Source organism: Triturus cristatus, chromosome 7 (genome assembly GCF_964204655.1).
Source record: "Triturus cristatus chromosome 7, aTriCri1.1, whole genome shotgun sequence".
Lineage (NCBI taxonomy): Eukaryota > Metazoa > Chordata > Amphibia > Caudata > Salamandridae > Triturus > Triturus cristatus.
This window is the reverse complement of record NC_140590.1, coordinates 1,042,374,942-1,042,387,871: the sequence shown is the minus strand read 5'-3', so window position 1 is coordinate 1,042,387,871 and position 12,930 is coordinate 1,042,374,942. Positions and strand designations below refer to the sequence as shown.

Sequence of the window (12,930 nt, the reverse complement as noted above, 5' to 3'; positions counted from 1 at the left end):
TCAAGGTCCTTCGAAGGCACCGGCCTCTCCATAACTATCCAGGTTTCTCCTTAAAACAACATGCTTCTTTCAGACGCCAGGGGACTGACTGTCCAGAGGCGCAACTAGAGCCAAATTTCGGGGGGGGGGGGGGGGGGGCTAAGAAAAATTCCGGGGGGGGGCTGAATCTTTTAAGCCATAGGCAGAGTGGAGCTGCAGGAGCTCTTAGAAGGGGTGAAACAACAGCGAGGCCTCATTAACATGCAAATGGTCTTTTAAAGACCTGTGAAGTGCTCGGGTGCGGCTGTGTGTGCGCCGAATCTGCCTCATCCCGGGCCGCCACACACGACGGGGGGGGGGGGGGGCTGAAGCCCTGTGAGTCCAATGGGTGTTGCGCGCCTGTGACTGTTCATCAGCTGAAAGATTCCTACGATCCATTTCTCGTATCTGTGAAGAGGAGCTATCTTTTTCCCGGGAGTTCCAGAATATTGTTAGGAAAGCTGTTCATATTTTCTTCATGTGAAGTTTAATCAGTTTTACAAAGTCATATGCAAGAAACAAATCTCCTAGTTCCACCAGCCAGGCCTCAGATCCTGGGGCGAAGCTTCCATTGGTGCAGCAGCTGCAGTGGCACCGATGCCAAGGTCCCTACGTGCCATTAAACTCGGATAATAGCTGTGCTTTCTACCCCAGCAGTAGTGTAAGGGGCCATTTTCCGTACTTCAGGGCCCAAGGCATCCTTGCTACACTGCTGCTCAGAACCTTGCAGCCCTTGAGTAGAGAGAAACATATTTTCATATATGCATTTCGAGATGCATACTTCTAACCCTGTTGATCATTGAAATTGGCATATACAATTACATTTAAAAAGGAAACACAAAGGGGCCTCTTGTGTGAGCCTCTTTTGAAAGTTTACCTCCTCTGGTCGACTCAACACATGTCCCTCAGGCCCGGTTATCCCCATCTCTATCATTCGGGCTTGTTCCTAGAAAACAAAGAGTAAAAAAAACATGTTTTAAGGCCCCTGATTTAATCGCCTGTCAGCAGTTCTGGAAGCACAACACAAAGAGAGGAAGGGTTGCCAAGCAACAGATAAACATAACCAAACATCAAGGGAACGCGTCTGTTCATCGGCCTTGTGTGCCTTTTGCATCAGGGTAGGGCTAAAGGAAAGCGACTGCACAGAGACAGAGGGAACAGGAAGCTCAGAGTCACACAAGAAGCATAGGTCGCGCCACGAGTAGTGCACGCTCTATACTACTCTCCTCTGACTCGAAGCTACAACACTTATCTCGATGAGGAAAGATAGGAATCATCAGCCTTCACAAGAGACAGCCATTGGACTCTGCTGAGACAAAAACATGCCTACTGTTTCAATGATGATTTTTATCAAGAAAGATTGTCTGTGCCCTACTCATTCAATCAGCACACCATGCATCTGAGGATGGGCGGAGGACATGCCGGAGACTGAGTTTGTGCCTCCGCGCCTTGCTATAAAATTAATATTTAACATTCCAGGACTGTGTTCTATTTTTGCCAAATGGGGAACAAAGTATAAAAGTAAACACAGTTTAGATATACTTCAGGTATATTGAGGATAGGATAAAAACTGGATCACAAGCAGGGCTGGAGGGGGGGATTCTGCAAAACCGGCCCCCACCGGTCCAAAACCGGCCCCCACCCTTCCGGCCCACTGGGGAAACGCCCAGTACCTGCTACGGCCAGTCCGGCCCTGATCACAAGCCATGTCATAATGTTCAAGGGGTAGATTCAAAACCAATGTAAGCGTCCCCTATTCACAAAAGGATGTTGGGTTCAAAGGACAGCCTTCTAATGAGGCAAATAAAACATACACATTACCAGTGCTTAAGAAGGACTGATCAAGTGGCAACAAATATGAACGGTCAAGTAAAAATGATGTATTGATCCAGGCCAGAGTTATGAAGCTCATTGAAGGGACGTTTTACTGTCCTCAACCCAATGGGGAGGGATGTGCTGGTTGTTTTAGTGATTGGAGGCACCCTTAGTTGGTGGACGCCACTACAGAGTCTAGTGTTGTCTTCCACCAGAACTAACTGGAATAACTGCACTGCACTTAGGGTAAAGCATAAAGGGGCATATTTATGATAGAGATAGGGTAGGAATGCGCCATACTTAACAATATACAGTGCATTCCTGTCATTTACCAGGGCTGGCGCATAATGTGATTCCTAGTGCCAATGCAGGTAGGGTACCTGCATTGTAAGCAGGGTTGTTTTTGTGCAGGAAGGGACACCTTCCTGCGCAAAAACAATCCTCTGAGGCATTTTCATATTTCTATGTATGCTGCAAAATGCAGCACACGTAGAAAGAGGACCTAATAAAGAGAAATAAAGATATTTCAACTTGTTACACCTCCCTTGGGGATGCGTAGCATTATGCTCAGTGTTGGTAAACCTGGGAATGCACCAAAATCCATATGTGGATGCTTGGAAACACCCGCGCTCCACCCATGGAACGCCTTCCCAGGGCAGAGTGATGCAAAGCAGCAATTTGCACTGTGCTGGGTCACTTTGGGTTTATCAGGCCACACAGGGCCATTCAAGGTGGCCTTGCATGGCTAGATAAATCAAACTTAGAAGTTGCATCGCTCTTGTGCCCTATTGCGTGGCGCCAGGGCTACACAACTCCTACATAAATATGCACTTAATTTTCCAGACTGGCACATTACGCACAAGCACATATGGACAGCTCAAGATTTGAAGCCTGTTTGACAATCTCGCTATTTTCATGCAGACTATTCTGACTGGCAGTAGCTGTCGAGAGATTAGACATTTCATAACAGGAGTGTCTCTACGCAAGGTAGGCGCAAGCACTCCAATGGTTGTTTTAGACTAGCTCATGATTCTGAAGATCCCCAGTTTAGGAGCCCATGAAACTGGCTTGGAAAGTTAAAGAGTCGTCACTTTCACTAGATTGAAAATGGCCATGGGTCAATTGCAGGAGGAGAGATGTTATCCAGACCTAAACTAGTGATCAGGTTGGGCAGCCCCACTAGCCTAAAAACATGGTTGGTATTGACTACAAACACTACATTTTCTCAGGTTTTGCAAGGCAATTGTTCTGTTGGTGTCTATTGATCTGTGGTTACACACATTAGCACCACCACAAGAGGTGGTGTATCATATAGTTAGTATGACACATATGACCCTCGCGGTTTAGGTGTAATTTATTAACACAGATTTACGAATATGACTGTTGTATAGCGGGTCAAAGACATATGCTAAAGGTGGAAATACTTAATATATAAATTATGTTTGACATGATTGAAATGATAAAGGTCGCTTTGGAGAGGGTTAGGTTCGATATTATGGATATATATATATATATATTCACTGAAAAAACCATAGGTTTCACACATGTTATAGTTAGGAATTATCATTTAAAAAACCTTGCAAATTCACTGAAAAAACCATAGGTTTCACACAAGTTATAGTTAGCTGTACATTTCACTCGTAAAAAACCAATGAAATTCCACGTTATAGTTAGTGCAGGCAACTATAACTCACGCGACCGCAATCCTCTGCTGATGACATATGTGTCTTTATGAAAAAAAAATATTTGTAATATATGTATAGCTAAAATTTAATGGAAGAAGACATGGGCAAATAAGTGTCTAAATACAGTATTAGCATCAGCAGAGGATTGCGGTCGCGTGAGTTATAGTTGCCTGCACTAACTATAACGTGGAATTTCATTGTTTTTTTACGAGTGAAATGTACAGCTAACTATAACTTGTGTGAAACCTATGGTTTTTTCAGTGAATTTGCAAGGTTTTTTAAATGCTAATTCCTAACTATAACGTGTGTGAAACCTATGGTTTTTTCAGTGAATTTGTACGGTTTTTTAAATGCTAAGTTACTTTACGCCGTTCGTGCCGTGCGCGCCCACTTCACCGCGTGCCCACGTTACGCTGGATGGGCCATGTACGCACGATGCGCTTCGCGCACCGTCCGCACACGGAGGACATATTATGCGCTTCGTTGTGAAAGGTTATCTATTAAATGTTCTATTCATTTATATGCCATGCACAAAAGGTGACCTGCGGTCACCTTTTGCACACTGGGGGGGGGGAATATGTGGAGTTTGTTTTTTTTTATTTAATTTTTTGCCGTACGCGTACGGTAAGCGCATTCGGCGTTTTTTCAAAAAAAAAAATAATACATTTTTGGCTTTGGGGGTCCTTCTGGGACATCCTAACCATGGCTAGGTGGTTAGGAGCTGTCTAGCCTGCCCCTTTTCATGTTATCCAACTTTGTTTTTCCTCCCCCCCTCAGAGTGCGAGAGAGAAAATGGCGGCCGACACTTCCTGGTTTCGACCGATTCGAATTTTACTTTGATCTAACAACCAATCAGAAACGCGCTCGCGCACGGCACCGTACGCGTACGGTAAGCTTACCGTAAGCGCACGGTAAGCGCACGGAGCGCTGCCACAGATATATATATTGATTTAAATGCTATTTTCTCAGGAACTACTGAACAGATTTACACCAGACCTACAAAAGGCACTTCCTTGACCTTATGGCTACCTCTCTGCCAAATTACAAGTAATTCTGTTCAGCCGTTCGGGCTGTAGCTGTGTCTAAAGGTCCTATGGAAAAATGCATGGGGAAAACGCGTTTTGAGCCCCCGCTTGACGAATCACCCCAAGCCTTTCAGGGTAGGAGCGGAGCGTAGCGCCCCATTAGTTTTGAAAAGTTCGCGAGGATTCGTCAACCGGCGCCAAAGTTATTCAAAATAGAATGTTGCGGATTTCCTATGGAAACAGGGTCCTAACTATAACTACCTACTGGCGACCGCCAGTAGGTAATATATATATATATATATATATATATATATATATATATATATATATATATATATATATATATAAAAGCCAAGATCCTCCTTTCTGGTGTCCTCAATCTTTAGAGGGTGGCGCGAGACCGGCGGAGCAAAACCAGCAAGTAAATATGTTCAAAAAACGAAGTTCGACTCGCGCTCTCGGGCGGCACATGCAGAGAAACAGCAGACTCAAATCCAAAAGTAAAGGGGGTTTATTAAATCATAGACCCGCCGTGACGCGTTTCGCCACTTTCGTGGCTTCTTCACACAACGTTGTACATACAAATGACACCATTACATACTTTTCGACTGTCATGGAAATAGAAAGAGGCTGTCACCATTGATGTTATATCGGATCAGAAGCAAGGAAGCAACATGAGCGCCATCTTAACATGTACATTACGTTTCAACATTCTCATGTTATTTCCACTTCACGTTGCAAACAGTGCACTAGGGAAAAAACCCATTAAACAGAAATATTAAATAAAGTATACTCTATTTTGTCAGCACCATTTTAAACGTTTAACGAAAATTACTCGTTATGTGTTATTATTTTGGATTTTGAGCTTTTTTGCCCCTACGTATATGTAGACAACAAACTATGCATTTATAAAGCAGTCATGTAAATCAAATTGGATATCTTCATATCGTATAAATGCATACAGGCGATTGTTCATTTGTCAAATAAAGTTTTTGTTCTACGTCGCAGGGATAAAAAAATGTCTGGTTACCGGGAATTAGTTTACCCAAATACACAACGTTACCATTATTATCTGATGCGAGTTAAGAATCATGTTGAAGACGACACTCGCTTCCTTGGTGTATTATAAGCCTCCTATTGTCAAAGTATTAATTCCCCTTGTTAGTGGGTAAAAAATCGAGTCTATACACATTATATAAACAGGTAACTTAATTCCTTATCTCCTGTTATCTCACAATGGACTTTTAATCTTTCAATGGCACTACATATCTATATTTAAAGATAGATATTTTCCCTTAGCCTGGGGGAACTTTGTATTGACAAAGGGGCTGGCATATGCATAGTTTTGCGGACATATTTCCAAAAATCACGAACATCTCAATCTGAATATCTTGCACTTTCCGAAGTCGGATGGATGAGGAAAGGGAACGCAGAGAGGCAGCACAAGCACTTTTTGCGAGGGCACCTGGTGTTGCCAAAAATGTACAGGCAAAAGCAGCAAGTGAAAATACAATCTATAATACACTGAAAAGATTGGAAAAACTCCAGAAACAAGAAATCTCTAAGTGGTGGGAGGCAACATCACTCCAGGATTACATTGAAAAATCTATGATACCTAGAGGATTAAGAATTTATATAACTCCGTCATATGACTCTCCAGACCCCAAAATGCTGGAGGAGTGGTCCATGAATTCAGCCTGCAGCTCAAAGAATATGCTAGAAATACTAGTGAAATATGCCTGGTCGGACAGTGAAAAAATCAAACAAGAAATAGAAGAAATAAAAAAGAAATTGGATGTACATGAAGACCAAGATATAATTGTCAAATTCTTAGAAGAAATGAAAAAACATCTAAAAACTATGGAAGATGACATTAAAAAGAGAAAACAGCGCAAATTACATAGAGACTGTGGGGACTACGAGGCTGGCAGAGTTTTAACATACAGTAAAAAGTATGATCATCTGTATGATAATAGAAGTACAGCAGAAACAAACATCAATGCACAACACGATTCACAAGTGGAGGAAGCTATAGACCTCAGTGACACCAACACGGATGAATCTATGATAAGAACGTCAGAAAGTTCAACCTCAAGTACTGAAAGAATAACCTACCCAAAACCCACTTTTTTAGACGAATACCGGTTGATGAAACAGAACCGGCAGACAACAAGGTCGGTGACGAAAGAGAATCGGATGGAAGATTCACCACAACCGAGAGGAAGGGGCAGAGGAAGAGGAAGGGGTACCAGAGGAAGAGGAGGAAAAGGACCGGACAAAGAAGGAAGAGGAGAGAAAACTACGGAGTACATGGGAAGAAGACAAACTCGCTCCAAAAAGAACTAATGATGGATGACACAATGGTAAATCAAACTATTGTAAACTTGAGCACCAAAACCATCAGCCAAAAAGTTAAAAGAACTTTGTGTCTAGGACTATCCTTCTGTCCATCAATGCCAATGAACTATACCGAAAGTAAAATTGATGTTTTTAAATTCTGCAGAAAAATGAAATTAAAAAAAATGGCACAAATTGAAACCAACAGTGAATAGAGAAACTCATCACAAAATACACAACACGCAGGAAGAGCCATTGACAATTGGTGACATAGATACAATGATAATCCTGCATGAGCTCCAAAACAATCCAGATGAAACAGGTATGAGCCAAGACTCCCTACTCATCTTGAATGAATTGGAAATACAACATGACAAAGCGGCATGTAGTAATTTCAAACCTCAATCCACTTTTATCCCCAAAATGGGACACGATAACATCGATACCTTTCAGGAGTTAGTAAGTGCTGACATGTTAAAGTTCAGGAAAAACAATTGGGCAAAGAAAATGAAAAAGTTTAAATACAATCTTACTGCAACCCAGAAAGAAGCAATTAAAGATCTAGCTTGTGACGAGAGTATCATAATAAGACCTGCCGACAAAGGGGGCAATATTGTGATTTTGCCTAAAGACATGTACATTAATGAGGCGTTGAGACAACTCAAGGATGGTAAGACATATACCAATGTGACACGGGTGGAATATAATGACAGCATCAACAAAGGGTGGGAATTACTTAAGGAATGGAAAGATAAAGGCCTGTTAGAGTGGGAGGAATTCTGTTTCCTAAAAAAAGACTGTCCCATTCTACCGGTAATGTATCTGCTCCCAAAGATACATAAGAATAGGGACAATCCCCCAGGCAGGCCGATTATCTCATCCAAAGGCAGTTCCCTTGAAAACATCTCACGATACGCAGATCATTTCTTACGAGAATTTGTTTTTACACTTCCATCTTACGTAAGAGATACAAAAGACTTTCTCAACAAAATCTCAAAACTAGTGTGGCAAGAGAATTACGTTCTGATAACTTTAGACGTTAACTCATTGTACACTATAATAGACCATGAGCAAGGGATCCAATCCTGCGCAGGATTTTTGAAACGCAGAAGTATTGACCTATTAGAACACACAGGCATGATCCTGGACATGATCAGATTTTGTCTCACGAACAATTATTTTCTGTTTAATTATATGATTTATAAACAGGAACACGGTACCGCGATGGGTACATGTTTCGCGCCTAGTTTCGCGAATTTGTTCATGGGGGCATGGGAGGAAGAGATCCTAGTGAGACCAGATCTACAAGAATTTCACACCAAAGTCATTTTGTGGCTTAGATATATATCGATGACATTTTTTTAGTATGGCAAGGTGAAGAGAGAGAGGCTGTACTGTTCATTGATAAACTAAACCAGAACAACAAAAACATCACACTAACCAGTACCATCAGTAAAGAGAAAGTCGAGTACCTAGATACATGTGTGCAGGTGAAAAACAACAAAGTACATACAATCTTATATCGCAAGAGTACTGCTGGCAATACTTTGCTTCATGCTCTGAGTAGTCACCCCGATAATTTAAAGTGGAGCATTCCATATGGAGAACTACTCAGAGCAAAAAGAAACTGTAGCTTATTATCAGACTACCAGAAAGAAGAAAGAATAATGATGGAGAGGTTTAAAGCAAGAGGATATCCATCATGGGTTCTCAAAAAAGCCGCAGAAAGAATAAAGTCAGTTGAAAGATCTAGCACTCTGTTGACTCCAGAAATTGCTACCACACTACAGGAAGAAGAGGACAAAACTAGATTGATCATGACATTCAATGGTCATTCTACCCAAGTCCGTAAGATTGTACAACGTCACTGGGAAATCCTGAGAAATGACACCATTATAGGTAGTAATCTACCAACACAACCTATGATCACATACAGGAAGAGACGCAGTTTCAGGGACACTCTTGTACATAGTGATCTTAATTTCAACCTTGAAGTGAGAGGTATTGATCTACCGGGCTTTTTTCCATGTGGCCATTGTAAAGCCTGCAGGAACAGCAAAATGGTCAAAGAATACATGAACACCAGCACTAATACCATGATCAGTATTTCACAATTTTTTGACATGTACGAGTAACTTTGTGATCTATGTTTTGGAGTGTCCGTGTAAACTCCGGTATGTTGGCAGCACCGTTCATATGGCAAAAAAACGTGTGCTGGAACATATGCGGGCTATTACAAATAAGGATAAACAATATCCTATTGCCCGTCATTTCTCAAGTTACCATTTCTCTGATTGTTCTAAACTCACATACTATGCCATTGAACAAATTACACCCAAAATGAGAGGAGGAAACAGGTTGTTAAGATTGAGACAGCGCGAATCAAAACACATTATAAGTATGTGCACTTTGTTTCCTAATGGCCATAATCTTGATGAAGAAATGGCAATACATCTGTATAATGAATGAATATGTTATATCAATGACTGCTTTGAGATGTATATTCTTATATATTCTCTTTTTTATGTGTTATCTTCTTAACAGGAAGAGAAGAGAAAAGGGTGTTTTGGCTGACCCAGTTTTGAGATCTACAAATCTTCCCCCCCCCCCTTTCTTCATCAGATCATCCGACGTCCTTTTGTGTAAGATAAATCAATATGGTTTTATAGTTTGAGCACAAGAAGGTGAAATAAGGGTAATACATGACACCTTGCAATAATAAATAATCGAGAATAACATAAATTATATTTACCCACTAATCAGGGTACAATTGAAAGATTAAAAGTCCATTGTGAGATAACAGGAGATAAGGAATTAAGTTACCTGTTTATATAATGTGTATAGACTCGATTTTTTACCCACTAACAAGGGGAATTAATACTTTGACAATAGGAGGCTTATAATACACCAAGGAAGCGAGTGTCGTCTTCAACATGATTCTTAACTCGCATCAGATAATAATGGTAACGTTGTGTATTTGGGTAAACTAATTCCCGGTAACCAGACATTTTTTTATCCCTGCGACGTAGAACAAAAACTTTATTTGACAAATGAACAATCGCCTGTATGCATTTATACGATATGAAGATATCCAATTTGATTTACATGACTGCTTTATAAATGCATAGTTTGTTGTCTACATATACGTAGGGGCAAAAAAGCTCAAAATCCAAAATAATAACACATAACGAGTAATTTTCGTTAAACGTTTAAAATGGTGCTGACAAAATAGAGTATACTTTATTTAATATTTCTGTTTAATGGGTTTTTTCCCTAGTGCACTGTTTGCAACGTGAAGTGGAAATAACATGAGAATGTTGAAACGTAATGTACATGTTAAGATGGCGCTCATGTTGCTTCCTTGCTTCTGATCCGATATAACATCAATGGTGACAGCCTCTTTCTATTTCCATGACAGTCGAAAAGTATGTAATGGTGTCATTTGTATGTACAACGTTGTGTGAACAAGCCACGAAAGTGGCGAAACGCGTCACGGCGGGTCTATGATTTAATAAACCCCCTTTACTTTTGGATTTGAGTCCGCTGTTTCTCTGCATGTGCCGCCCGAGAGCGCGAGTGGAACTTCGTTTTTTGAACATATATATATATATATATATATATATCGAATACTCCTTCCGAAGCACCAGCCGGTACTCCCAAAAGACACGGACACTCAAATGCTGGTTCAGATTTTCATGCTCGATTTATTTTAAACAAAGGATAGGTTCAGACGCGTTTCGACCGACACAGCGGTCTTGATCACATGATTAGCTTATACTGAACGTGGCTATTTAAAGGTGCCATGACCCCAGTTACGTGTAGACATAGACAAAATACTCATATATGGCTGTACATAACGATTTCACAATCAATTCAAAGAAATAAATTGAAAATTAAAGCATACAATAACTTGATGATTATTTCCAGTCCAAAATATATAAACCATTGGCATGATTCAAACCCGGATTGTCAAACAAATTACGCTACTGTTAACCATATAGCCGCAATCCGGGTAGAATGCCTGCACTGCGTTAGGATATAGCCATGATAATTGGTGGAAGGGAATCAAACGAGAAACACTCCACATACATTATGTGCAAATGACGCATATCATGTGCAAACATAGCAGAAAATAAATGCATATGTCATTATCTGTGCAAATACAGAAAAGATGTGCAAAAGTCCGCAAAATTATGTGCAAATATAGCAATCATTGTTAATATCCGTGCAAATACAGCCAAATGTGCAAATCTGCAAAGTAATGTGCAAAACTTGCAAAACATTAAAATGAGATCAATATGACATCATAAAACAATGGACCGGAAATCACATAAAAAACAGTTCTAAAATGTATGTACATAATATATATACAGCCTATTAATGTCTAAAACGTCTAAATATCAAACTGGGTATCTGACTTAGATGGCACAAATACTGAAAAAGGCTAAATACAGCAATCAAATTGCATGTAAATATAAACACAGAAGAAGCTGGATCACTGAAAAACCCATAAATATATATAAATCTATGAAATGTAGAAAAATTAGAAAACTAAGGAAAATATGAGACTTCTTTACCAGTATTCTATAATCTCATATAAGGCGAGGATATTCAAAGATGTACAAAGGTATCCAAGTGCTGACGAGGTGGAAATGAGACCTGATTATCATAAGTGTTAAAAAATGATAAATACACACATTATTGCTATCACAGGTAACTATAAAAAATGATGTAAATCTTCCCCATTGTTCAAACCTCCTGGAATGCGTGTGTCCAACTCCACTATATATTTGCATTCCAGTTGCCTCAGAGCTTTTTCCCGGTTACCTCCTCTCTTCATTTTGGGTACCGAGTCTATAATAAAATAGCTCAAACAGCTCAAATTGTTGTTGTGGCAAGTTTTAAAATGTCTCGCTACCGGGTAAGTTGGATCCGAGTTTACTATGGCCCTAAGGTGCTGTAAAATTCTGTTGTAAGCTTGCAGTTTTGTACTACCCACATATTTTAGTTCGCATGTGCATTGTAATACGTACACCACATGATCGGTGCGACAGGTGTAATGTCCCTTGAGATATCTGGGACTGTCACTGAAAGGTGTGGTGTACTGGTTAGTGTTTATGCCAAATTTACACGCTCTACAGGAGGAGCATTTAAAAAACCCTTTCACTGGGGCTAGCCATGTACCACTAATGGATATTTCTGGACTACTGGATACTAGTTCGTCTCGCATAGAAAATGCTCGCCTGTATGTAATAGTGGGAGTTTTAGGAAGTACTGCCTTTAAGGTAGGATCCGTTAACACTATGGGCCATTCTTTACAAATAATTTTCTTAATAGTTTTGGCCTGTCTGCTGTAGGTAGTAATGAGTCTCATTTCACTTTCATTAACCTCATTGTCTGAAATAGTTTCGGTAGGCGATAATATTACTTGATTTGATGTGTTTTTAGATATCAATAGGTCACTCCTATTCCTTAGGTTAGCTTTTATCATGGCTTTTGTTAAGCTTTTTTCATCATACCCACGCGCTAATAACCTATTCTTGGCATTTAACTGATGTTCATCACGCGCTGCTATGGTACTGCATGCTCTGTGGATCCGCAGAAATTCCCCATAAGGAATACTATTGATTGTGTGTTGTGGATGGAAGCTTTCTGCATGTAACACAGTATTTACTGATGTATTTTTACGAAAAAGACTGGTTTCCAATTTACCATCCTTAAAATTAATCGTTACATCTAGGAAGTTGACAACATTGGAGCTAATATCAGCAGAAAATTCCAAATTCAAATCATTATCGTTGATATCATTAACAAATCCCAACGCCTCCTGTTCAGTACCCTTCCAAATGACGAAAATATCGTCTATATAACGCCACCATGATATCACTTTGGTGGACCATATCTCCGCATGACGGACCATGAGGACATGCCTCTCCCACCAGCCTACATGTAAACATGCATAGCTGGGAGAGAAACATGCCCCTATAGCCACGCCTCTCAGTTGTTGAAAAGCCTCATTGTTGAAAAGAAACAAGTTATTACCCAAACAA

General features: G+C 40.3%; 1 protein-coding gene across 2 annotated transcripts in view; it reads right to left on the bottom strand.

Moving 5' to 3' along the window:
* The window catches only part of DPYSL3 (dihydropyrimidinase like 3), a 303,590-nt gene that overhangs the window by 57,066 nt on the left and 233,594 nt on the right, over positions 1-12,930 (bottom strand). For both annotated transcript variants that reach the window (XM_085618098.1, XM_085618099.1), the window contains exon 7: positions 896-964. In XM_085618098.1, coding sequence (XP_085474224.1) covers positions 896-964 — 69 coding nt within the window. The remainder of the gene's footprint in view (positions 1-895; positions 965-12,930) is intronic.